This window comes from Callospermophilus lateralis, chromosome 18 (genome assembly GCF_048772815.1).
Source record: "Callospermophilus lateralis isolate mCalLat2 chromosome 18, mCalLat2.hap1, whole genome shotgun sequence".
Classification (NCBI taxonomy): domain Eukaryota; kingdom Metazoa; phylum Chordata; class Mammalia; order Rodentia; family Sciuridae; genus Callospermophilus; species Callospermophilus lateralis.
In genome coordinates, this window is record NC_135322.1 from 19,056,410 (window position 1) to 19,079,980 (window position 23,571).

The 23,571-nt window shown below is 48.3% G+C and overlaps 1 protein-coding gene across 1 annotated transcript in view; it reads left to right on the forward strand.

Annotated features, from left to right (window-relative positions):
- Positions 1–23,571, forward strand: part of Pepd (peptidase D) — a 126,183-nt gene that overhangs the window by 51,085 nt on the left and 51,527 nt on the right. Inside the window, exons 8-9 of the mRNA XM_076837625.2 lie at positions 4,875–4,950; positions 5,833–5,879. Of these exons, the coding sequence (XP_076693740.1) occupies positions 4,875–4,950; positions 5,833–5,879 (123 nt within the window). The remainder of the gene's footprint in view (positions 1–4,874; positions 4,951–5,832; positions 5,880–23,571) is intronic.

The following is a 23,571-nucleotide window of genomic DNA, read 5'->3' on the forward strand; positions in this document are numbered from 1 at the left end:
CTCTTTTAAGTCTCTGCATTACAGGCCTCTGTACTGGGACCATCTCCTACCAAGCTTGGGTCCCTGTGGTTCTGCTCCATAGCATCTGGACTTCCCCTCGCAGCAGCCCTTTTCCCACTTCGTAATTGTGGATTTCCTTGTAAGGCATATCTCCCGAGTCTCAGAGCCCCACAGAGAAGGAGGGGTTTGCCTTACTCCTCACCAGTGCCAGGAACACCAAATCGGCACTTCCTTAACAGAAAGGTGAAATGAGTGAATGGATATTCATTTGCCGTTATGGCAGCACCTTATTAAAGGTTTTAGTGTTATCAAAGCAATATGTGCATTTATTAGAAAGCCCCGCTAGTGCAGAATCAGAACAGGGCAGGTAGATTAAAATCAAGCCACCGACTCTGCCTTCTTGACACCTCTTTACCCTGCTCACTTTTAATGGTATGATTATTTCTGCTTCCTTTGCTGGTTCCCCTTGTCATCTTGTAGTGCACTTGATCCTCCTTTATATATTGCTCTTTGAACTCTCCATACCATCTTGCCCTCCCCCCCAGGTCAGCCGAAGCTGTGGGAGGGTCCCTGAGGCCCTTTCTGCACAGTATCTCCAGTCCCCTGCCTTCACCTCCTGGCCTCTTACTGTTTGCTCATCAGGATTCTTATCATTTTCATCGTGTTTATGTGATCAGTAAATCTTATGTGTTTTTTGGGAAAAGTTAAAGGTAAAAACAACAAAAACCCATAAAACCAGACTTTTATCGTTGTCACTGTAGTTGTGGCCTCTGCAGAGCTGAGGAACATACCAGGATAGCAGCTTCTCTTTGCGTCCAGCATCACCATCCCAGGTGCTCCTAGCATCAAGGACATATAGGTTATTTTCTTATATAATGATCAGTTGTAGAAAAATGAAACTCCATATTTTATTTTATGCCCTGTTTGGAGTATTTTTTTAATTAAAGAAACTTTTCATTAAAACAAAAGCAGCAAATGTACATTGTTGAAAGTTAGGAAATATGGCCAGAGCTTGGGAAGGGTGCTAGGGAAGGAGGGATGGTGAGAGCATGATTAATGGATCCAGGGGTGGGATAAGAGGAATAACTTCCAATGTTCTATAGCACAGCGGAATAACTACAGTTGGCAGCAATTAGTTGAATATTTCAAAATAGCTACTAGAGAGGATTTTGAGTGTCCCCAACACAAAGAAATGATATATATCTGAGGTGATAGATATGCCAGTTACCCTGATCCGATCATCAGACACTGTATACATGGATTGAGATGCAAGGTCATACCCCATAAATACATACAATTATTGTTTCAATTAAAATGTTAATTTAAAAGACATCCCTAACTGTCCTTGACACATTCATTTTCCATGTCATATTCAGTTATTTTCATTATTTGCCCATGATATTGACTATATAAGTTAGCTTTCCATTGCTGCAGCAAAATATCTGAGATAATCAACTTATAAAGAGGAAAGATTTATTTTTGCTTATTGTTTCAGAGATTTCAGTTCTTGGTCACCTGGCCCCATCACTTTGGGCCTGTGGCGAGGCAGAACATCATGGCGGATAGATGTGGTGAAGGAAAGCTGTTCCCCTCATGGCCAGAGGGCTGGGCCCCCAAGATCCCCTTCAAGGGCACTAACTTCCTCCAAGTAGGCCTCACTTCTCAAATGCTCCATCACCTCCCAAAGGCCTCCAAGCCTTTAACATATAATCTTTGGGGACATTCAGAGCCTAACTATTTACTGAAAAGGCTGGGCTGGTTGTGCTGCAGGATGTCCTGCCTTCTGAAGTTGTATAGTGGTTCCCTTACGATGTCCTTAGCTAGTTCTTCTGTGCCCAAATTGTCTTAGAAACTGAATGTTAAACCTAAAGCTTTACAAGTTTAAAATATTTGGTAGACTACGTCCTAGGTGATGGTATTTCCTGTTGCACCACATTAGGACCCAAATAATATGGAGCTGACCTGCCATCAATGATGCTGGATTGACTGCTGTGTCACATTTCCTGCCTGGGACTGGAAAGTAACCTGCATGGTGTTATTTTGGTTCCACACAAATCTATGTGGCGTCTATATATATTTCCTGGAGTTCTATTTGCCTTCGCCATATCACTAAGAGTTTTAAGCTTCTTATTGATTTTACGTGTGGAAATGAGTCCATTCCATTCTCAGAGCCACATATCTAATTTCTGATTGCTTTCCAGGCTTGCCATCCTGCATGTCCTGGGCTTTTATTTAATTATACTTTGGGGCCAACTCTACTTTCTAAAAATATCCCTTTATATCATCTCATCCTCTTAATTGATTTGTTCTTTCTCTCTCCCCACCCTTTCCCTCTCTCTCCCCACCCTTTCCCTCTCTCTCCCCACCCTTTCCCTCTCTCTCCCTTTGTGCTGGGGTAAATTCTTAAATATTTTCCCCATTTCTGAATTTTTGAACTTCTGAAAAGGACTCTTTTCTTTTGTATTTGATTAGTAAATTGTCTGGGTTTAAAGTTCTATATTTACATGCAGTTAAAGAAAAGGGAGTCAGTGAGACAGAATAGATCCTGCACTTTTTAAAATAAATTTAGTTGTAGATGGACACAATACCTTTTATTTATTTGCTTTTTATGTGGTGCTGAGAATCGAACCTAGGGCTCTACACATGCCAGGTGAGCATCTACCACTGAGCCACAACTCCAGCCCGGGTCCTGCACTTTTGAACTTATTTTAGCTGTTTCAGTTTCTCATCTGTGAAATGGGGATGGTGATGTTTTCCAGGCAGGGATCCCTAGGGAGTTGGGTCTCTGAGATAAGTAGGCAGAAAACATGCGGAGGCGTGCTCTTGGGATCAGCACATGTGGCAGAGAGAAGAAGCAGGACGGCCTGTATTGCAGTCCCAAGCACGCCTCAGCTGATCCCAAAAGGAACTTTGGAGCTGGAGCGACCCAGCAGAGATGTCCCTAGTTGAAGCAAAAAGCTGGGTCTTTGTTCCCTCCATTGAATCAAGGAGACCTCCAGAGAGACTGGTTGGCCGCCAGCATCCTCAGCAGCTGGGGGATGAGTGCGTTGGCCCTACAGGGGGTGAGTTGGCATGACAGCCAGTGTTCATGGCCATTCCCAGAGCCTGCAGGGAACAGGCCCCCAGTAAATGGCAATCCAAAAAGAAGGGAAGCTGTGTTTGTTTTCTGAGATTTGTCTAGCTTCGTAGGTCTGTTATAAACATTGGGAGAAACAGTTAGCCCGCATATCCGTGGGTTCTAACCATCCACAGGTTCAACCAGATGCAATAGGGAAAAAAAATCCAGAAGCTTCCAGAAAGCAAGACTCAGATTTGCCATTCACTGAGCACCATGTTGAATTCACATGAATGAAGTGATGTCTCTCACCCCTTCACAGATCCTCAGCTCATCTCCAGCACTCGTTCCTGACCTTTGTGGTCAGGTCTGTACCTGTGTAAATGCTGTGTAAATAGTTGTAAAGTTTATGCATATCCTCTGTGAATGGCCAAAGCGTCTCTCGATTACTTATAATACTTAATATGATGTAAATGCTATGTAATAGCTGTTACACTGTATCCATTAGGGAATAATGACAAGAAAAAAGAGTCTGTACAGGTTCAGAATAGTCACAACTATATAGGCCTAACTGTAGAACAGGCGAAAAGCAAATACTATACCATTTCACATAAGGGACCTCCAACCTGTGGGTTTTGGCATCTGTGGGGATTCCAGGCCACGCCCCCTCAGATACCACCTTTTGAGGAGAATCGGGCAACCTACCTAAGGGTGGCTTTGAGGTGGGCAGTGTGGCCAAGGCAGCATCTCCAGGCTTTGTACTTTGCTTATGTCACAGACACTCATAGAGTGCTGGCGAGTGCCTGGCACCGCCCTCGGTACGTAGAAAATGCAACGCTGAATTCTCACAACATCCTATGAGGGGAGCACATTTTCATCCCCACTTCACAGGCGAGGAAACAGGCACAGAATAAGGAGCTCAGCCGCACAGCTGGGGAGGGGTGCAGTTGGAGTAGGAGCTCAGGGTCTGTCTCTGACTTACGTGCCTGTGGATGTGGCATTGTGCACAGGGGTAGAAGATGAGGATCTGTGTGAATCTCACTTGGGGATGAGGGTAAGTGCAAAGACCAGACACCTAACACATTTGGGCACATTGCTGTAAGTTTGTTGTGAGGGCCCTGGGCATCCCCCAGAGCCAGTTGCTGGAGACACAGCGGGGTATCTGGTCTCGCCTCCCTTGCTCTACATATGCCCATTCTCCCCTTCATTGCTTCCTCGCTCCTCTTGCCTGCCCCAGTCTCCTGCTTCTCTCTGTAGACCAGCTGTTTCCACATCTGTACCTGTACACACAGGCTGAAAATGGCTGTAGTCCCCCTGCTGTCTCCCACTGCCTGACCTGTCTCATGCAGGGCCCAAAACACATATGTCCCTGGGCTGCCCCAGGGACAGGTGGGTAGGGAGAAACAAGTGTTCTCTGCAGCCAGCTAGGCAGAGCCCTAGGAGGTAGCGCCTTAAGGTTAAAGTCCCACCCCCTCACCATAGGGAATTTATTCTCCTTCCTTGGGGGAGGAAACAGCTCAGAGAGGCAGGGTGTGTCTGGCTGTAGAGGCTGGGCTTCCTCCACTGCCAACAATGGCTTCAGGTTCTGGTCATGGGCTTTCCTGCCCAGGGCTGGTATTGGGACAAGATGGGCAGCTGCTGTTCTCCTCTCCAGGGATTTTCTTCTAGGCCACCCTGGGTAACTTGTCACTCCTGGTGCGTGGGGCTCCCCTTCTGGTCCTGTGCAGCCACAGGCAGGCAGAGTATGGTGGGTCTCCCTGGAAGGGTCCAGTCTGGGCTGGAGGTCACTGACTTGCTACTTTCTTTTTCTCCCCTGAAGCCGAGTGTTCAAGACAGACATGGAGCTGGAAGTTTTGCGCTACACCAATCGAATCTCCAGCGAGGCCCACCGGGAGGTGAGTTAGGTGGTTGAGCAGGCTGCACTGCTGTGTGTGCGCTTAGAAAACCACGTGGAAGCTCACGGGCCCTGCTCTAGTCCCTGAGGACCTGTGACAGGCAGGAAGTTTTGCACAGAATGATTCTTTTCCCTAGTGGGCAGAGGCCAGTGACAGGAGAGGTTCTGCCCTGGCTCCTCCCATTAAGGCGGAACACTAGTCCTCAGGGAGTTTTGCAAAAAAATTTCCAACTATGGGAGGGTAGAGCTGTCCTTCCTGTCCTTTATTTTGTTCTTAACAAGATTCCAGCACATTTATTACCATTGTCCACTTTCTGAAAACATCTTCACATGTTTGTTTTTCACACTTCCCAGTTGATAGAGAAACAAGACCAAATAAGGAAGTGTATCTTTTGAAGGATGTTCAGGATGCTGGGCCAGCCCAGGGCCTGCTTAGTGTCGCAACTTCATGTTAGGAAAAAACCAGGGTGATTGATGGACTGTGTGATCTCTTGTACAGGCGATTTTCTCCATTTTATGAAAGTCAAGCAAAGGAAACCTTTCAGAGATCATCTTCATAGTCTCAGCATTAGGAATTCACCAAACACACCTCAGCCAAACCTTTCCTGTCTTCAGTTTTGCTCACCACCTCCCAGCTGAGGCTCAGAGCGTGGCGCTGATCCGTTTCCCAATGGAAGTACTCCACAGTGGTTTAAATAAACTATGGATTTTGGAGCCCTTAAAAGTCCAATTTGTCACATTTCTGCACCACTGTGTGCACGTATCATTCTCCCCCCTTTCTCTAAAGAAGAGCTTCTTTTGAAAAAAATGCTATACATTATTTATAAGGCCGGGTTACTTATCTGCCTAATACAAATGTCTTTGCTTAATATCCATCCTCCAGGTAATGAAGGCTGTAAAAGTGGGAATGAAAGAATATGAGATGGAAAGGTAAGCTGCGTCTCTCTGGGTAAAGATTAAAATGTAAAAAGTGGTAATTTATGTTCCCTGAGCGAGTAACAGATGAGGCGCCGCAGCGCCGTGCACAGACCGGGCGGGGATTACGAGCAGGCTTTGGGGTCCTGGGCAGAGATTATTTCTCTCCCGACTGTGGCTACCTCCGTAGCTCTTGGCAGAGTGTTTGATGGTAATGGTCTTTCATTACTTTTCAGGGTGGTTTAGTGCCCATCATTCTACTCTTGGACTTTGTTTCTGCAATTTGCAGGAAACTTTACCAAATAGCTGCTATTGTGACTCTAAAAGCTGCTAGTAAAACAGCTTGCCATTTTTATGTGTAAACACTGCCATTATGTCTGCTGTGCTTGGGCGACTGGGTTGAGGGATGGTTAAGTGGCTCATAAAGCGCTCTGGAGAGCTCCATTGGCCTTTGGCTTCAATTAGGCCTGCAGTGAGCCCATGTCCTGGGGTACTTCCTGGGGCTGCCCAACTATGGAGGTGTGGCTGGTCAGCTCAGCCCTGCTCCAAGACCCCTGTGACCAAGGAGTTGGTATTCTGCTGCCCATGGATTGTGGAATCCCTTGACTCAGACCCAGGCTACCCATGTGACTCCCTTCCCACCCATGTTCTGGGTCTCCCACCAGTGACTGCACTGCCCAGAACCTCTGAGGAGGGGACCTTGAAGAACTGCTAGTCCCTCTAGGGGACTAGGGTTTCTCTCCCATGACTGGTCTTGGAAGAGCCGCCCCTTCCCCACCTTGCAGGGCCCAGGTCTGGCTCAGGTGCCCTCAGAGGCTGCCCTGTGCGGAGCTGGCTCAGGGGGATGCTGGTTCTGCATTGCCCTCTGCTATGGTTTGGATGTGGTTTGTCCCTCAGGGGCTCATGTACTGGAAGTTTTGTCTTCAGTATAGTGATGTGAGAGGTGGAAGGACCTTTAAGAGGTGGGCCCTAGTGAGAGGCCCTTGGGTCATTGGGGGCCCTGCCTCAGGGGAATTAAGGTGGTTCTTGTGGGATCCTGAGTTAGTTATTAAAGTGGGAGCCTGACCCCACACAGTTCTCTGGTTTCCTCTGTCAAGTGTGATCTTTTGCTCTTGCTAATGCTCCTGCAATGATGTCATCCATAGTTTACCCTCTCCAATGGCCAAACCAAGGTTACCTGATGTTGAAATTTCAGCCTCTGAAGCTGTGAGCTAAACACACCTCTTTTCTTTATAAAGTAGCCATCCTCTGGTATTTTTGTTCTAGTAAAAATCAACAGGCTAATATATCCACCTAGCCCCTCGGGCCTGCCTGTTGCATCAGTGTGGGAAGCAGGGCTAAGGTATGGGTAGGATTGCAATGGCTGAGTGGACATTTCTGTTCACTGTGACTGTGGCTTGGGGACGGAGGTCTTCTTTAGTGTCTAACCTGAAAGGAGATTGCATCACAGTCTCTGTGGTCTAATTCCCAGGATCACAGCCCCCTTGAGTATCTGAGATGGGAAGAGTACTGTGCCCCAGGGAGGTGGGTGGGCATTGGGTCCCTCAAACTGGCATTGCCCCAGAAACCTGTTCCCAAATCAGTTGACTCATAGTGACCCACAATTGATGCCTCAAATAAAAATAACCAAGAAATTGGAGCAAGAGTATCTTACCGCAGTGTGGGGCCGACTCCGTGCTGCACACAGCAGCCTTGTGCCCTGAGCTGCAGGAGGTCCAGCTCTGGAGTGGCTTCTGAAAGGGTCCTTGAGCCACCTCCTCTGTGGTATCCCAGAGCCCCACCCTGCTGCAACCTGCGGACAGGCTCCAGTGCTCCCCCTTCCCCGCTACCCTCACAAGGCCCCCCAACCTTGGTAATGGAGGAGGTCTTTTTTTTTTTTCCTCTTACCGAGAAATTTCAGATTTCTAAAAAGTAGAATAATATAATGAACCCCAGAGTCTCCACAGGTCTTTTGTCTTATGTTTCATTTTGTTTTGTTTTGCTGGAGTATTTTAAAAATGAGTCTCAAATATCATGTCATTTCACTTGTAGATATTTCAGGAGGTGTCTCAATCGGCAAGGATATTTTTCTCTTTATATAACTACCCTGCCATTATCGCATCTAAGTAAATTAATAGTATAGTTGGTCCTCCGTGTCTTGAGTGTTCGGCATCACAGGTTTAACCAACCGTGAGTTGAAAATATTTGTTTAAAAATACTGCATCTGCATGTATAGACTCTTGTCATTATTCTCTAAGTCACCTAGTGCAGCAACTGTTTACATCATGCTGGATAGTATGAAGAACCTAGAGATGATTTTAAAGTGTATGGAGGGATATGTGTAGTTTATATGCAAATACGGTGCCCATAAGGGACTTGAGTGTCTAAGGGGGTTTTGGTTTCCAAGAGGGTTCCCAAACCAACACTCCCTGGATTCAGAGAGACAAATGTAATTTCTGAATAGTATCAATACCCTAGTCTCACCCCTCCCCGCCATCCCTACAAGGTCCCTGGGTTGGCCCTGCTGGTTCCTCCTCTGTGGACCAGAGGGCCTGAAACTGGAGGCTGTAGCTACTGAGCATGCCTGGAGACCATGGCCAATAGCAGCTTTCCAGAGGGTGCCGAGTGGAGGGACTTGGTGTGATGGGCCAGCTGTGCTCACTGCTGTGCACCTGCTGTATGGCCGCACCCACCTGTGGCTAGTCCTGGGAATCCAGGGGGTGCCTATGTCCAGTGGGAGCCATCTGGTCATGGGTCCCTGAGAGCTTAGAATAGAGAGGCAACATCTCCAGGGAAAAGTAGAAGGTGGGAGGGAACAAAGGGTGTCCCGAAGGTTGTGGGAAGACCATTGTCCACAGATGCCATCATATCCCCTCTGCTGTGTGGGGGCATCTGCAGTCATGAGGTGGGCAGACTCTTCCTGCCTGAGCTCCCTCCCCCAGGCTGTCTCTCTGCCACTGCCCAGGTCACTGCAACACAGTGTATAGCCCAGATCCTTGGGAGCCTGGGGGCTTCGTAGGAGCCACATCTCATCTATTATGCCATGTCTCACCCACCACTGGCGACAGGAAATGTGTGTGGGTTTGATGGATAAAAAGGTCCTGGGCTATTTTCTGCCATCCTCTGTTCCACTAGGGACTTCAGAATTCTCCTCTTGATTAGTGGAGGAAGTCTTTTAAAACAGGAGGTGTTGGTTGCCCAGGGGACATGGCCCTTTTAACACAGGCTGGGCTGCTGCCTGGAAAGGTCAGGGCGGCCAGTCTGCTGTGCAGACTGGGGACTCACCGGGTTGAAAGGAAGCGAGCTGCTCTTTTGTGCAAGTCACTGGCACCCTGCACAAATGGTGGGCATCCCTAAAACCTGCTGGACCTGCTGCCCCAGCCCCACAGAGGGACATCTGGCTGGAAGGACAGGGAATCCTGCAAGTCAGTCTGGAAGCAGAGGCGGAAGGCTGGGGACACCACAGGACAATTGTACTCATACTGAGCCAGGAAACCCAGTTCTAAGCCTCATTTTTTTTTTTTTTTAATTATCAAAGATTTGTTACACAGTCTTGCAGGCACGTTAAAAAAAAAAAAAAATGTAAGCCAGCCGATGGCATTTATAAGATACCTCCTCCTCCGTGCTGTGCCTGTGAGTGAGGTTTCAGAGGAAATGAAAATCATTTTCCGAAATTGAGGTGTAGTAAATTGTGTTAAACCAATAAGACATTAATGTTTGGGCAAATCGGGCTCTAACAGCATCTGACTGCAGGCCCAATCAGGCAGTCCATTTTACCGCCTCGTATTATTTAATGTTAGTGGCGTAACCAGCTTGTAGCGGGCTGGCAGCGGGCTGGCAGCTGAATCAATTACCTGCAAACACTAATTTAGAGCATGCTCAATTGGCTGTGTAAGCAGGTCCCTGCTCACATTTGCCACAAGGAGATTAATAACTTGATGTTTTTGACAGCCTGGGACCTTAATTGGAATTATGCTGTCTCTCTCTCCAAGCCACGAGTAGGTTGTTCGGGCCCCTTTTGTGACAGTTTGGGACTGGGGGTGTTGTGAAAGTCATTTAAAAGACAGAGGTTCTGTGATGTACCGTGGTGTTGGTGTGGCCTCATCCTCCTCCCGTGGCTGGGTTTTCCTTGGCAAACACTTGGCCCATCTGAAGACCCACGGCCAGGCCTGGGTTTTTCTGAGCTCTTCTGTTTCAGGCAGCAGCCCACAGTAGTAGCTTCCTGTTTTCTTTGAGTCCTTTGTTAATGAAGAACTTGGCCTCGCAGTGCAGTCTTTTTCTTTTTTTAATTAAAGGTCTTATTGCTTTTTCCTGCCCTTTGGACAGATGGAGTGACTCACAATTCTGTGTTCACTGCGTCTGTCAAGTTCAGATTTGGGGAGTGAGGACACGGCCGGAGGGTCTTCATCTCCCCAGTGTGTGTGCATGCTCTTGCTCACTGTCACCCACAGCCCCCAGACCTCTGCACACACCACACCTACATAAACATACCCCACACATACTCTTGACAACCCCTGCTCCCCACCACACCCCCGCCCCCCTGGATAGTGGATCCAAGCCACGAGGTGCAGGGTCAGGTGGCTGATCTTCCAGTTTACCCAGGTTGCAAAACCTTGTTGGATTCTTGTTAAGCAGGTGGTGGCTTTTGTTTTTGTTTTGTTTTTGGTGGGGGTGGGGTGGCACTAGAAACTTGAACCATCAGGAGGTAGAATCTGTAGGCAACCCCATACCACTGCTCCCCCTTTCCTGCAGGTAGGCCACAGCAGATGAGCTTAGTGGACCCCTGAGTGTACCCCTCACTCTGGGAAGCCCCCTCCACTACTGAGCCAGGCTCCTGCTTCTCTGTCATACCTCAGAGTTTGCATTTCCATCTCCCTGGAGGCCATGAGCCTTCTCAAATGCCATAGTCCTCATCTTGTCTGTCCATCCCACGGTTTGGGTCCAGGGTGCCTCTGACCAGGACAATAGTGGATGTGATGGGTCCTTCTCCATGGACCTGGTCACTGTTGATGCTTAGTGCCCTGCATTCTCCATAGCAGATGCAGCCTCTCTCCTTTGACCAAGCTGAGGGATGAGAGCTGGGGCATGGCCCGTTTGAGCAGGATGACCCCCCACTCGTGTCTGGGTGCAGAAAACCCCCTCAGCCTCAAAGTCTATCTTGGGTGGAGAATTCCTGAGAATCCAGGGCAGTCTTTACTTCATCTTGGGCCCCCCTACTGGCAGGACAGTCCTATGTGCCCATCTACCCCACTCTGGCCCCAGGGTCTGGTCCTAACTCTCTATATATCACTCCAATGGTTTTGTCTATGTATAGTATGCTGGGAACTATGCAGGAAAACTGACCAGGGTTGCTCAGGGCAGTCATGATGGTTTTGACCCAAGATGGCGGCCATCACATCAAGCAGAGTCCACTTTCAGGGACAGCTCCTCCTACCCCTGAGAGGAGCTGAGAAATGGGCACACTTAGGGTGCAGACCAGCCTGGTGTCCAGCAAAAAGCTAGACAAAGAACCAGAGAGAAGGGCTTTCTTCAAATAGGTAGCCCTTCAAATGAGGTTGATGCAGGCCTAATGAGAGGTGTGAGGGCAAAACCATCCAATAGAGGTGTTGTCTTTTGTGTGGAGTGGGTACCCGGGATTGAACTCAGGGACCCTTGACCACTAAGCCACATCCACAGCCCTATTTTGTATTTTATTTAGAGTCAGTTTCTCACTGAGTTGCTTAGCACCTCGCTTTGGCTGAAGCTGGCTTTGAACTTGAGCTCCTCCTGCCTCAGCCTTCTAGGGATCACAGGCGTGCACCACCACGCCCAGCAGCATTGTCTTTTCAATGCCAGAGGAATTGCCCCTCAAAACCCCATTAAACAGTGGTGCCAGCCAGGTACCTTTATGGGTTTGCCTCTAGTGTTTCACCACTAGCCTGGTTCTGACTGTTGACTGCAGATAAATATTTATCATGTGTTTACGGAAGTAATGTTTTCTTGCCTACTGGGAGATTTTATCAGGAAAGGATGTCAACCTTTATCAGCTGCCTTTTTGGCTTCTCGCTTGGCTGTGTATGTGTGTTCAGCAATTAATAAATTTTAATTTTAGATCACAGAAGGATTAAAGAGTTGCATATGCCCCGTACCCCTTCTCCCCACAGTTAACATCATTATGGAACATTCCCACGACTCAGGAACGTCACTGAAGCATTCTCATTTCTAAGCCATACTGACTCCACTTCCCTTAGCTTTCACCCAGTGCCTTTTTCTGATCCAGGAGATCAGAAAATCTAGTTATCTCACATCCTCCAGTTTCTCTGGGCTGTGAGTTTCTCACTCTCCTTGTTTTTGATGACTCTGATGGTTTCGAGGAGTCCTGCTTAGGTAATGTGAAGGGTGTCTTTTATTTCTAGTTTTTCTTGTGGTTAGACTGGGCTTATGGGTTATTGGGAGGAAGATCACAGAGATAAAGTGCCGTTGTCATTGTGTCATAGCAAGAGTAGGTATTATCAACATGACTTAAGTTGATGTTGACCTTGATCACCTATATAAGGTGGTAGTTGTCAGGTTTTTCCACTGTGAAGTGACTGTCTCCCTCTCCCCTTCCATACTATGTTCTCTGGAAGGAAGTCACTATGCACAGCCCACACATAATCATGGGGGGTTTTGTTCCACCTCCTTGAGGGGAAATATCTACATGTTATTGGTAAGTCTTCTGCATTCATTTATCCAATTCAACTTCTTTTTTTTTCAACCTGTATCTGTACAGACCATGGACATTATTTTATACTTTGGGTTACAACCCAGTCTTACACTCTCTACTTTGTTGTCCAAATCACTGTAACTTGTGCATTGAAAGAGGCTCTTTCATTTGGCTCCCGTGTGCCTTTGGTACACTCCCATCATTTTGCTTTCTGAGCACTGCCTTACTTAATGGCACTGCAGGATGCACCAGGCTTATCTTGTGTATTCCCTGCTGCAACCCTAGGGCCATTTCTCCAAGGAGCCTGGTTTCTGTTATTGGAGAATTAAAAAAAAAAAAAAAAAAAAAAAACTAAGATTGAGCATTGGGTATACAGTGGATGGATGTATCACTAACCTTCCTTCTCTGTAGAGCCAGTGTGGCATCCTGGGATATGCTATCCTTTGCATGGTAGATTATATTTTCATAGGCTAAAAGGGGGAGGCAGGTTAGAGTATGGTTCCTAAAGATGAAGCCTTGGGGTTTGGATCCAGTTCTGCCACTTACCACCATGTGACCTTGGGCAAATTGATAATACTCTACCTCAGTTTCCTCATCTGGGAAAAGGAGACTGATAACACTTTATAGCATGCTTGGGAATAATTCAATGAACTAATAGATATCTAGTATATAGAATAGGCTTGATATTTACAAATCTTCATAATGATGTTTGCTTTTGTTCTTTTTTATGAGCATTTTATATAGGATCAAAGTGGGAGGTGAAGCTATAAATGCCCCCTACCCCCTTTTAATTCTCTTAGCCATATTTTTGAGGCCCAGAGATTTTTTAGATCCTATTTTGGGAAACTCCCATATTTTTCTCTTTTCTGGAACAATCCACTGACTGTTGATTTCAGATAAATATTTATCATGTGTTTAAGGAAAGCGTAGGATTTGGCTGCTCCTTGAATATATAAGAAGTCCTTTGATGTAATCAGAAGCTGTTGTTTCTCTGGGGAGAATTTCTTCGTTCACTTTTCAGGTTTTTCTATATGGGATTGTTTTATTCTGACTTCATTACTCTTAGAATCAATACATGATATGTTCCTAGAAAGTTTTTGTATTCACCAAGGATTTAGACTTGCCAGTTTTATTAACTCTTACATTTTTAGATGTATCTCCTCTCTATCCACGGTTGTATTTCCTTTCTCATGCCTATTATGTATTCATGTTCTTTCTCATTGATTAACATGGTGTGGATTTTATCTGTTTTATTGGTCTTTTCATAAAATCTGTTCTGTAATTTATTTTCAGCTCTACTGTTTGTCCAACTCATCGATTCCCAATTTTATTATTAACTCCTTTCTCCTTCCTTCCTGAAACTTGTTCGGAACTTGTTTAGATGAATTTTAGTTTGTTTTTTCTTTCCTAGTAATAAATGGATCTTGGCTAATCTGCTTTTCAACATTGCCTTTGCTGTATCCCAGTAAGTTTTGATTGATTTGTTTTTTGACCCAAGAAATGAACTAGTTCTCTTCCACATTGATGTGGGTTTTCTTAGTTAACTTTTTGTTATGTTACTGGTTTTGTCACCAGTTGTAGTTAGAAAATGTGGTCGGTGTAATTTTTTTTTTAATTTTGAGATTTTTTTTGTGGCCTGTTCAAAAACATTTTTGACAATATTTTATGGAACACTGGAAACTATTTAGTTTTTATTTTTAGAGTGTGTACTATAGTGTACATTAATCAGGTTTATTATATTTTTCCATCTTCTTTCTCCTTCCTAATTTTGAATGTTTGTTCCAAGATTAGGAGAGATGATTTTTATGAATTCTTTTTTTATGATTCTTAATAGGTTTTATTTTACTCACTTCAGTGGTAAGTAGTTTGAAGTATAAAGGTTGTTGATTATTATGTCTTTATTTATATATTACCTTTTTACAGCTTATATGAAAACCTTTTAACCTATTTAGTCTGTGTCTTGAATCTGATTTTATCTGATTTTGGTATTGCTATTAATAACCAATTTTAGGTTATTTTGTTTGTTTGGTTGGTTTGGTTTTTGGTACTAGGATTGAACTCAGGGCCTCACATGTGTGAGTCAAGTACCGCTACACTATATCCCCAGCCCTTTTTAAAATTTTATTTTGAGACAGGTCTTTCTAAGTTGTCCACTGACTTCAAAGTTTCAATCCTCTAGGCTCAGCCTCCTGAGTAGCTGAGATTATAAGCCTGTGCTCCCTACCTAGCTTAAATGTTTTCTTTTTGTTACATTTTTCCTGGCTTATATTTGTTCATTCCTTTATTTATGTAGGTATTTATTTTTGTGGTGCTGGGGATTGAACACAGGCCTCATGCCTGCTAGTCAGGCACTGTACAGAACTGCACCCTAACCCTCCTTTATTGTTAAGGTTTGTTATTGGTTGCTTATATGTTGGAGATTTCTTTATTCTTGAGAGAACAGTATTTCCTGAGGACCCATCTTGGTGCCATTCTGGGCTTGGGCTGTGCTTTGAGAATCTGAATTTTACCCAGCTGCCAGTTGGTTGGGAGGACCAAGTGGAGGCCCGCTCCTTGGGATGCAGTGGAGCTGGGTGCTGGGCCGCTTTCCAGCTCTACGGTCAGTAGGCAGCGCTGGTGGGTGTGGAGGGCCTAACAATCAAGTGGCTGGGTTTAGATCTTGTGTGTTCTGTTCTGACTTAGATCTGGGAAGGTAGACAGAGGAGCAGTCATACCTAACAGAGTCTGAATGAGGTGGGAGGAGGAGGTGGCCTGTTGATTGGCATATATGGTGTGTCTGTGGAATCAGGGACAGCTGGGCCCCCAGTGAGGCTGGTCTGCTCACAGTGGACAGGCCAACGGCTACACCCAAAGAGGGGTCTCACCCTCTCTGTGTTTCCTGTTATTCCACTGGTCACTCCCCAGGGGCAAGCATTTAGTCTACGGGTCATGTTATCTGAAAGCTGTGATCTAATTGTCATGTCATCCAGGACAGATTCCACTCCCTGTCTCTGTGGCTTCCTTCTCAGTTACAGAAGGTAATGGGGTGACCTGTTAGGATTAGAAACCATGGACATCGGCTTGGGCCTGGGCCTGGGTTGTCCCTACGAGCCCCCGTGATGGTCTAGGATCTGCTTCTTTAATCTGAGCTGTCTTCTGCTCAGGGCCTTCTTTGAACTTCCTGTTCTCACACACTGGAGATTTTGGATAGTGCCCTGGGGCTGTTGTCTTTTCTCTCATAATTCCTACTTCCTTGGTAGTTGTAAGTTCCCACCCTTCTCTTCCCATTCACTTCCTGTAATCCACCTGTTCTGGGGCTCACTACTTGTGTGCATTTTGTAACTTTACCCCTTCCCACATTGAGCCTCCTCTCCATTGAGACTGTGCCCTGTTCCTCAGCTGTGCTGTCCTTGAGCAACAGCTGGCTGGAGGCTCTAAGTTCCCCAGGGAGACTTGCCTTGGCTCCTGCACGTCTGACCAGGGGCTGTCTGATGGGCCCCAGAACCTCTATGGAAAATGCTCAGGTGCAGAAGAAAAGGGGTGGAATCCTGGCTTGTGCAAGTGAGACCCCTGCCCAGAGAGGCTAAGGAGTGGAGTGTGGGCTACACTGGGTGGCCCCACCAGTGCTGAGCCCCCTCTTTGTGGAAACAGGGGACATCTCCTCCACAGTGTCTGGTTGCCTGGAGGTGCTTTGATTGAACCCCATTAGCTTGTCTGCCTTCAACCTGAGGCCCCAGTGGAACTGACTTCGGCACCTGTGGGACTCTAAAGTCCTCTCTGTTGGCTCAGAGCCTTGGTTGGAGGGATTTCAGGAGGAATTTTCTAGCAAGACAAAAGGCCAGAGCTTGTAAACTGGTAGCCTCTGAGCTCAGCCCTTTGCATAGGTAGCTTTGGCTTGGTCCATGCCAAACTAAAGGGTTTTTTGTTTTGTTTTGTTTTTTGGTTTTTGGTTTATTTGTTTGTTTTGGTTAATTTGAGTCAGTGCTTAAAAATGGATTTTTCTGACTTTTTCTAGAAAATCAGTAAGTAACCTTAAGTTGGAATTCCACAGAGCAGTGACCTAGTGGTAGCTGAGTAGGCTTTGGGTGCATGCCACAGGCCTCGCCCCTCCCTGTGACCTCCCCCAGCACAGGGCCTGGCCCTTTCATCAATCTCAGGCTGCTGACTCTTTTCCCAGTTGAGAAAGATTTCTCATACCAGTGTCTCTAGCAAAGGAATGAAAGAAAGTCAAAAGAGTCATGCATTTCAAGAAAAATGGAAGAGCTCCGGAAAAAAGACTTTTTCATGTTTTGTCTGTAAATGCCCAGTCAGCTTCCCTCCTGCCAGGGGCCCCATCACCCATCTCAGAGGGAGCTCTGTCCTGTTTGTTCCAACCTTCTGAAAGCGCTGCGGCATGTCCTGGGAGCGCCTGGTGAGGAATTATCCCGTAGGAAGGGTTATTTCGGTTTGGCTCCCCAAGCAAGCAGACAGCTGTGATTACACTGTGAGGTTCGGTGCCAGGCTGGTTTTTAGCAAATTCTCATCCAGACCTTTTACATGCTGGTGCAAAAAGGCATTCCCTGTGGGAGCAATTATTCTGGGCCTTGAGTTTTTTCCCTCCTAGCTCTGACTTCTGTGGATGTCATGAAGGGTTTAACCTAGGAACTTTGAAAGGCGTTTCCAGATCTGCCAGCAGGCACGTCTGCTCTTGAAACCTGGAGGTAATTTATGATAGAACCACAGAGGGGGTTCCCGTGGCTTAGAGGTCCCAATAATAGGCTGTATGTCCTGGGGCTGTGAGGTCACCCAGGCCAGGCCCGCTCCTGCCCTGCCTGCAGCTCAGGCTGTTTGGCTCCTCTCAGTCTGTGGCACGGAGGATGGGAGGTGTGAGCCCCTGAGCTTCTCCAGCAGCTGTGCCCGGCTGTGCCACAGTCCTGGCCGCAGCCTCCCCCTCCCACAGCTGCCCCAGAGACCGTCGGGAGGCTGGTTGCCTCCACCTGCTTAACTGGGCTCTCAAAGCTGTCAGGGGAGGCAGAGCCTCAGATTACTGCCACACTAGAGAGTCTGAAGTGAGTCTGGACACCCAGGGGAGCCAGCTGCTTATGACTGTGGGTGATGTCCCCGTGCTGATGAAAGACTCAGGTCAGGGGCTTGCATAACATGATCCTGCCCTAGCTGCAGTGACATGGTCTCTCTCAAGCATCCTGGGATCCAGCACTGCTGGAGCCTGGCAAGGGGGCCATAGGAAATGGGTCTGGGGTCATGTTACTGTTGCTCACAGATCCAGCCAGCTGCTTTTGTGCAAATTCCACCCTTTAGTTAGACAAATCTGTTCTGTAGGCTCTGAGTGCCCATGCCTTTGTGTCCCTTGCTGATCCTGCATTTGTGCAACTGTATTTGTTTCCCTGGGGCTGCCTCCTGTAAGCAACACACACACACACACACACACACACACACACACACACACATCTTAGCACCAGCTGAGTGGACATGTCTGTGACAGCACTCTGGGGCCCCCTTGTTGGTGAGTGGCGATTTTTGGCCTTCTATGTGTCTGGCCCTGGGGTTAGGGCTTTTCCCATGTCATGGCCTTCAGAAGCAGCACTGTGGCCTGCTCATTTGGCTCTCTGAGCGTGCCAGCTAGGACCAGGTCCACTGTGCTCCCAGCCTGAGGTGACAGAGGATTGTTTAGTGGAGCTCTTGGCTAGTGGAGCTCTTGGTCCTGTCCCCACACCACACACGTCTGAGTAGTTGCTTAGGTCAGAGCCTGCCTGGCTCAGTGTCTGTTCTTCTACTCTCTTAGTGTTCACCCACGCAAAAGAAGTCAGGCTTGATGCCTTCTTGGGGATGGCTCATGGCTGTGGAGACAGGCAGGTGGATTTGACAGCAGGGTCACATCCGAAAGCTATGATCCCAGGACAGGGCCTCACCATCCTGCGGGAGGAAGAGGCTGCTGCTGCCCGCTCCCCCTCTGGACCTGGGGTTGAGCAGCCATGGTGGTGAGCATGCCCTTTTGGGGGGTAGGGGTTTCTTGGAAAAGTGGTACCAGCTGCAAGGCTAGGGAGGAGCTTATTCCTGAACAGTATGAAAACAGGCCACCTCCTGCTTCCCACCAGCCATAGCCAGCTGGCATGTGCCTGTGAGGCCCTCAGTAACACTGGGTAAGAGGTAGCGGGGGCTTGGCCATGGCATCGGCACCTGGTTTTGGCTGGATCCAGATAAGCATCACCATCCCACAGGAGAAAAGACCTCAGAGGGAGCGTCCAGGTGCCAGGGTGAGTCAGGCCAGCAGCCAGCGTGGCCCGTCCTGGGTGAGAGGGTGGTCAGCGCTTCTCTCCCCAACTTTGGCTCATTAATCAGAATCCGCTTTGCAGTCCATATATCTTCAACACGAGTCAGAGCCTTTGAATCATTTATCTTGGCAGCTCTTCTTAGAGCTGGAGAAGGTGGAAATTCATCTAGGTACTGAGAAAGGAGCCTGGAAGAAAAAAGTGTCGTTGGCTGCTGCGATGGGTGGCATGCCTGGAGACAGTGCTCGTGGCTCTGCGATCAAACAGCTGAGAAATGGTTTCCCAGGAAGAACTCGGGGAATTCTAAGTAGGTAATGAGGAGTGACTTTCTTTTGATTTACTGCAGGACTTGGCAATCAATCCATAATGCTTTGAAGAGGAAAGAAACGAATCTCTAACAGGCGCGGTGTCTGGATAGTTTGGACCCGAAGCTCTTGTTGGGAGGGGTGGGCAAAACCCCAACCAGGGCCATAGATGTCTCGAGCTGCTTCTCTCCTCTGCCATAAAAACATAGGCCCCTCCTCCACGCTGTGGCTGGGGCTAGCCCACGGGAAAGGGTCCTCCTGTCTTCTCGAACCAGCCCCTCCAAGGTCTTGGCTTTGACTCTTGAGGGACTCTAGTTCAGAGTTCAGGTCCTGGATGATGCAAGACCCAGTGGGAGCGTCCAGGTGGTTTGTGGCCATAGCCTCCCTGATAGATCTGGAGACCTTTTGGTCATCCCTTGGGCCTTGAGTTTCTGTTATTAATCTGTTTGGGCTGCCATAACAAAATAGCACAGACTAGGGGTTTAAACAACAGAAAGTTATTACCTCTGGTTCTGGGTTCTTGAGAATCTAAGATCAAGGTGGTGGCGGGGTTGGTTTCTTCTGAAGCCTCTCCCCCTGGCTTGCAGATGGCCACCTTCTCATCTTTGCCTCATGTGGCCTTACCTATGCGTGCACATCCCTGGTGTCTCTGTATGATCAATTTCCTCTTATAAGACATGAGTCAGATTGGATTAGGGCCCACCCTAGTGGCCTCAGTTTGGTTTATGCACCTCCTTAAAGCCCGTCTTCAAATGCAATCACGGTCTGAGGTACTGGGGGCTGGGGCTCCCATGTGTGGACTTGAGGGGGACACAGTTCAGCCCGTAACAGTGCCTCTGCTATCTGGAGAAGCGCAGTGTGGCCCCAGTCTGCTGGTTCGCTCATGCTGACTCAGCACTGCCTAACGTTCCAAGGGGTGGCCTGGCCTGGCCTCCAAGGGGGACAGTCACATAGTGATAAATCATTATCCAGGAAAATAAGGTGACCCTCAAGCTGAGGCTAAGAGGGGACAAGGAGCCAGCTCAGGATCTGCCACATGTTAAGAAGGCATGTGGGAAGGGGCCCAGTGGGTGGGGTCCAATCGGTAGGAGAGGAGTGGGTGGCAGGACGGGGTTGCAGTGAGACTCCCCTCCGGCTGCTGTGAACTGGGTTGTGACCTGACCAGCCAAGGCTGTGGCTTTGGGTGGTGAGTCAGTGGAGGTGATGAAGGGAGGACCCTGTGCCTGGGCAAGGCTGGAGGACAAGGGTGTGTGGAGAGGGTGGTTAGAGCAGAACCGAGAGGACTTGTGGACAGAGTGGATGTTGGGGTGAGGGAGGAGGAGTTGTGGTGTTGGCGCCCAACTGTCAAGTGGCATTGGGCTGTGTAGACTGAGTCAGGCCTTTCCTGGGGAATGTGGCCTGTCCCCTGCCAGGGGGGCCGGTCCAGGAAGCTCCAGTGCTGTGCTGGGTCTGCAGATTCTTTGTCTCCTGCCTTCTGCCTCATGGTCATTGTATTTCCTGCTTAAACCACAGAGCTCTGCCCTCAGGCTGTACTTTTATGGGGCTCATGAATTTGGAGGAGGAGAGATCCCCAGGGCCCTGGTGCTGCACTTTCAGTCAGGGCCTGGCCATGTTTCATGTTCCCCCTAGGAGGGGGGAGAGGGGGGAGGGGGAGAGAGAGGCAAGTCTTCTCACTCTGTGCCTGCCTTAGTCAGAGGGTTTCTCTCTCAGTCCATTCATTTGTTCAACAAATATTTATTAAGCACCTACTGAATGTCAGACACTGTTCTGCACCCCCAGGAATGCAGCAGTGAAAGAAATGCTCGGTCCCCATTGAGCAAAGTTCTCAGGGTGGGAGCAGTGGGCAGCCCCAGAAGACATTGCCTGAGGCCTATGCCTGAGGCCCAGCCACACACAAGCTTCTGGTCTGGGCCTTTTGCATGTCTACAGTTAAATGAGGGTATGATCCTTTTAATCTTCAAAGCAGCCCTCTTAGCCTAAGGACCACTATTAAGCTCCTTTTATGGGTGAGGAACAAAGAGACCGAACAGTTTTATCCAAGATCACACTGTGGGCTAGTGGAGGGGCCTGGTGTAAACCCTGACTGGTAACCCCAGAGCCTGCACTCCAGGCTGCTGCGGTGACCTCTGCCTGATGCAAGGGGACCTTCTTCTTTCAACCCGGTAGGTATCATGCACCGGGAAGATAAAGTTGTCTTTTGGGGTAGCTCTAGTTTAAAAGACATCTACAAAAAAGGACAAATACCTAATACATTATGAATTACTATGACATAGACCATAATGCCGGAGTCAGGGTAGAATCTGGCCAGTTCTAGGTAAGGAAGAAGGTATGAAGAGACTGCCTAAGAAGGGCAAGAGGCCCAGCACCCTGGGTCAGGGTCAGACTTAGCCAGGAAGCCAGGGAGCCATCGCTCCAGCCCCCAGCCTTGATCTCTCTGTGGCCTTTCAGGACAGCAGGTCCAGAGCAAAGGGCTGGGCTGTGCAGGGATGGGGAGGGGTCAGAAGGGTGGTAAGTGGGTAAAGGTCATGTGCAGGGATGCTCAGTGTCCCTGGAGGCCTGTCCTAACAGGTTCCAGACTTTCGACAGGGCAAGGCCTGGCACCCCGCAGGCATTCTGTAAATGCTCTGGAGTGAAGGGAAGGAGCAACAGCAGTAGCCACTGGACGTGGGAATGAGGACCCAACACTCCACACCCATTCAGAGGAAGGTGGCAGTCACTCCAGGGCTGTGTTCTTCCAGAGGCCCAGCTTCCTGGGGATGTGGTCACCGACAGCCCCAAAGTTATCGAGGAATCGGGTCCCTGCCATTGGACTGACAGATAAAAGGACACATGTTGTTGTGTTGCAATGAGGCAACGTGGGGCAATTGTTCTCAGGTGGTCTTGAGGCCAGACAAAAGCCTATCTCGCCGGAAGGATGTTAAATGCCAAGGCATTTTTCTGAAGATGCCATCTCAAGAGGTCTTGGGGAGCCAGGGCTGATCTATTTGGCTTGATGAAAAGAGCAGAAACCAGACTCATTATCCCTTTAAGAAAAGGAGTGCCCGGTATCATTTCCAGATACCAAACATTTGGCCAAAACTTTCTAGGAATTACAACTAACCAGGGCTGTCCATTTCACGGAGCTCCAATTTAACCATTCTATGGGTTTGCTGGATTACAGCAAAAACCTCGACTCTCTGCCTGCTGGGGGCCAGACAGGCTGATGGTGTCCACCATCCACGGCCCACGGCAAACAGGTCACTCACGTCCATTTTGAACCAACACATCTCGTTTGCAGCTTGCCCATGCTGGTCTGTTTTGTTGCAAACCCTTACTGAGTAATGACAGGTGCCAGTCCTGTCATTAGGAACTGCCAAAATGGGAACAGCTGCTTGGGAAGCTCTAGAGGAGAAACAAACCAAATAAATAAGTAAAATAAGCAACGTATTAGGTGGTGGTGAATGCATGGGGGGAAGAAAAAAGGTCAAAAGGGGACTCACTGGGTCCCCGTATGATTTGATTTGTGTAGAGGACTCAAGTGAGACTCTTAGGGAGTAAGGGGTCCTAGGTTATTGGAGAAAAGGAACAGCAAAGAGGCCCGAGTGGCAAGAGGACAGGGCAGGGGTGGGACATGCTGTCGGAGAGGTGCAGGGCAAGTTGAGGAGGGGCACAGCCTGATGTCTTATGGAGGAGCAGTGGGCCAACTGATTGGCAGACCCAGGAGGGTTGTGTGAGGAGAGTCAAGGGTATCACGGGCATTTCCAACTTAAGTAGCTGGAGAGAAAACTGGGAGAGGTGTCTCAGCCACTGGTCCCTGGGGAAGTTGAGGCAGCAGAGGGGAGACCAGAAGAGCATGTGGGGAAAGGTTCATTTCTAGCCAGGGTCACCCATCCTGTGGCACATCCCACCAAATGTCATTCATGGGTATTAGAAATGGCCCATTGCTATGCTTTAGAAAAGCTGGTATAAAATCATTACTTAAGAGCATTTTTTGGAATCCTGTCTTGTACAGTTTGGCATTTGCTCCAGGGAGTTTATGAGAGGCATTATTCAAGGCACCTTTGAGGTTGTGATCTGATTTAATTATGGGACAGGCTTATAGTCAATGGGCCTTTCTCAAGATGGGGACAGCCTGGCCAGGACAGTGCTGGGCTCAGGACCCACTTAAGGAACTGTGGTGGTCATCATTTACAGGGGGAGACTTCTTGGCTGAGGGCCCCTAAGAAGCTAAAACAAGAGGCTGGGCTCCTGAGGCATTGCCAGGTAGCCCTCACAGAAATGCCAGGGAGGCTTGGTGGGCACTCAAGCAGCGCACACAGGAGACCAGGCCACCCACATTTCCCCTGCCCCTGTGCACAGGGGAGAAAGCCATTCTTCCACTCCCTTTTGCTTGGGGGGATTTAGAGGGTCCTTGCTTCCCAGGGTCCAGCTAGAAATCATGGCCATCAATAGCTGGGGCCCCTTGGCTTGGGTGCCCAGCCCAGAGGAGCTCTTTTCTTAGGTATTCTAGG